General features: G+C 43.0%; 1 protein-coding gene across 1 annotated transcript; it reads right to left on the bottom strand.

The window, feature by feature from the left end:
- Window positions 1–513: 513 nt before the first annotated feature.
- LOC128606221 (mRNA decay activator protein ZFP36L1) lies at window positions 514–2,356 on the bottom strand. Its single transcript, XM_053622255.1, has 2 exons — window positions 1,967–2,356; window positions 514–1,509 (listed from the first exon to the last, which is right to left on the bottom strand). The coding sequence occupies exons 1-2, from the start codon at window positions 2,018–2,020 to the stop codon at window positions 514–516; spliced, it is 1,050 nt and encodes a 349-aa protein (XP_053478230.1). The 5' UTR covers window positions 2,021–2,356.
- Window positions 2,357–3,116: the final 760 nt, after the last annotated feature.

The raw sequence follows: 3,116 nt of genomic DNA, 5'->3' as shown, positions 1-3,116 counted from the left end.
TGCCTACAGTGAAATATAGAGTAAAATTGTTCAGCTTTGGTTAAACCACAGATGTCTGCATGTAGTGGAACATGCTCATCTGCACTATTACATTACACTTTCCAAACAAAATGGGTACAGAAAGGTTCTCAGAACATTTCCTTGCATCTAGGAGACCCAAATGTGTGTGAATCTAGAGTGAAATACCCAGTACAGTTTCAACTGGTATACAACAGTATACATTGGCACACAGCAAAAAGCCAGTGTTGGATTAACACCTATAGGGGTCAGATCAGGTCACGTGGTCACAAATGAACACTATATTCAGTTTTTATATCCAAGTAATGTGCGGTTGACAAAACTATGGGTCTTAGTACAGAACTATGGGATATTATGTGTAAACTTCTGTTGCATCTCATGAAGAAGTAATATATATATATATATATATATATATATATATATATATATATATATATATATATATATATATATATAACAAATCAAAACCAATATGCAATATGCACAGATCGTTAATTAATCGTCTGAGACAGACAGGCGGCTGAAGATGGGCAGACGCCTGCATAATTCTACACCAGGAGAGTCGCAGCCGCTTAGGCTCCCGGAGCTCGAGTAGCTGTCGTGATCAGAGAGCGAGTCCGCAGACGCGCTGCGCTGCAGAGCCGCGATCCGGTCGCTGAGCGCGATATCTGCTGTGAACCCGAAGCCGTGCTTCAAGGCTCCGTGCTCTGGGAGCAGTGGTGGAGACGGGAGATCAGGGCTGCACGAAAAGGAAGATGATGGTGGAGGAGACACTGAAGACGCTCTGGTGAACGCGAGCGGGTCTGGCAGGGCCTGGAAAGCAGCCACGGTGGCTCGGGAAGAAAAGCCGGCGAAGCTGACGCTCTGGCGCAACAGGCGCGGGCGCTCCCTGGTGGTGCTCGTGGCCTGCCGCTGTTGCTGCTGCTCGTCGGCGTTGTGGATGAAGTGACAGCGCGCGCCGTAAGGACAAAAGCCCACGGTGTGGAAGGTACGGCACGGCTCGGTTTTGTACTTGGGGTGCCTGCTCAGGCCGCGCAGCTCGTCTGTGCCGTGCGCAAACTGGCACTTGGCACCGTACTTGCACGCTCCGCTCTCCTCGTAGGTGCGACAGAGCTCGGTTTTGTAGCGCGCAGATACAGCGGGCACCGGTGTTGCTCTTGGGGAGGACGGGGAGACGCTCAGGCCCGGCGGGGAGATACACAGGCCCGGTGGAGGCGGTAGGGTGGACTCGCCACTCACGTGTCCTTCGATCATACTCACAGAGCGGTCAGCCCGGAACGGGATGCGCTGTAGGGCAGAGCGCGGAAGCTGTTCCCGGCTCCATGGCTGGTTGATAATGCTTGTAAGGGACCAGAGGTCATCTGTAGGGTCTATGACTCCTCCAACGATGTTGAATTTGGAGTTGGGAAGTGTGACCGGGCACAGGGAATGTCTACGCTGGAATCCGACTGCACGCCGCGACCCATCCTGCACTTCTAGACTCTGAAAAGTCTGCGGGACAGAGAAGGAGTTTAAGATTTGTTTTCTACACAGCATTACTACCAAGGTTAACACGAGCACAACTTTTTTTCCACAACAGACTTTCACCATTTCTTACTCCAAATGCTAAGGAATTCCGGCCACCTGGCAACCCTGAAAACTCCCATAATGCTGAATGAACCCATATAGTGCTTTAGGTCGAATCAGACACATCTTAATTCATTCACTTCATTAGGCACTGGGACTAAGCAAAACTATGGTACAAAATGACTCACAATGTGTATGAGAACCGCCTAAAACTTCTAAAGTTTTTCTAAAGTGCTTTCTTTTTGTATCAGAAGTATTTGATTTTGTCTGTAAAGTCTAGTAATTTCCCTTATAGACTGTAGTAATGTAAAACATTTCCATGAACTGCATCTGACCGAAATAAGTGAAAAATAAGTTAATTAAAACATTATTGATTACTCACCTTGCAAAATTCCTCATCCAACTCAAGAAAAGGTGTAAGGAGATTTGATGGCATTGCGAAGATGCCTGAGACAGTAGGCCTGAGAAACTGCAGCCAAGAAAGTATGAAGTTGGTTAAGGCTTGGGGTGTGAGGCACTCCTACGCTCTACCTTCCATCTGCTGGAATCCCTTTTTATAAGCAGAAACTTTGGAACCCCGCCCACATTTTGGTAAGATGGTATTTCACGCCCCTTTAAGTGTGATGAGGGATCCATTTACACTCTTCTCCCAGTCTTAGTCACTTCTATTGCATTAAAACACAAGAGTTGAATCAGTCTTTGCCACATTCCAGCGATTTACCATATCATCATTTTGAATTTGCATTGTATACAAGCCATTCTTGACCTGGCAACACCTGAGGATTATATACACTTAGAAACACAGAAAGCTTTAGAAGAAAAGTCTTGTATTCTATTGTGCACAGCATTGTGCATCAGACTATTCTAATTTAATTATAATTCATTATAAGTCATTATTAAGGTACTGTATAAAGTAGAGTGTGACTACAATGTCCTGTAGTTTCAACTGTAAACCAAGATCTGTACTTATAAAGTATGGCTTAGCATTTTAGGAATAGCTCAAATGCTGTTGTGATTATTTATAACCACTATTCATTTGTTTGACAGCAAAATAATTTGCGTACATGTTATTCTTTTAAATAATCAGAAAAATGGTCTTTTCTTTCTTTTGTTTTTGCACATTATAACGCAATATTCCTTTTTAGTAGCCTAAACCTTTTATTAGATCAAAATAATACTCATCCATAGTCACAATGAGTATCTATTCAAATATTAAATGTAAATACAGTATGGCTTGAAATAAATACGCTGCCACACTTAAGACATATGAATAATAAGCTTATGAGTAAATGCATAAGAGTGAGTAGAATATTACCAAATGTTAACCAAGTCTCTAATGTTAACTAAGCTCATCAATATCACAGTTGATTATTTTTCAATTGAGATTAGCTGTGTATTATATTATTGTATTAGAATTTGAGATTGAACATTTATATTTAAGTCTCAGCTAAGAGGTAGATTCCAGCACAAACATTAGACGCACCAGTTATTTTGTGTTACACTGGTATGAATTGTTCATCTCTGAGGCAGTT

This window comes from Ictalurus furcatus, chromosome 4 (assembly GCF_023375685.1).
Source record: "Ictalurus furcatus strain D&B chromosome 4, Billie_1.0, whole genome shotgun sequence".
Classification (NCBI taxonomy): domain Eukaryota; kingdom Metazoa; phylum Chordata; class Actinopteri; order Siluriformes; family Ictaluridae; genus Ictalurus; species Ictalurus furcatus.
Note: the sequence above shows the minus strand (reverse complement) of the source record. Positions and strands in the feature narration are given on the sequence as shown.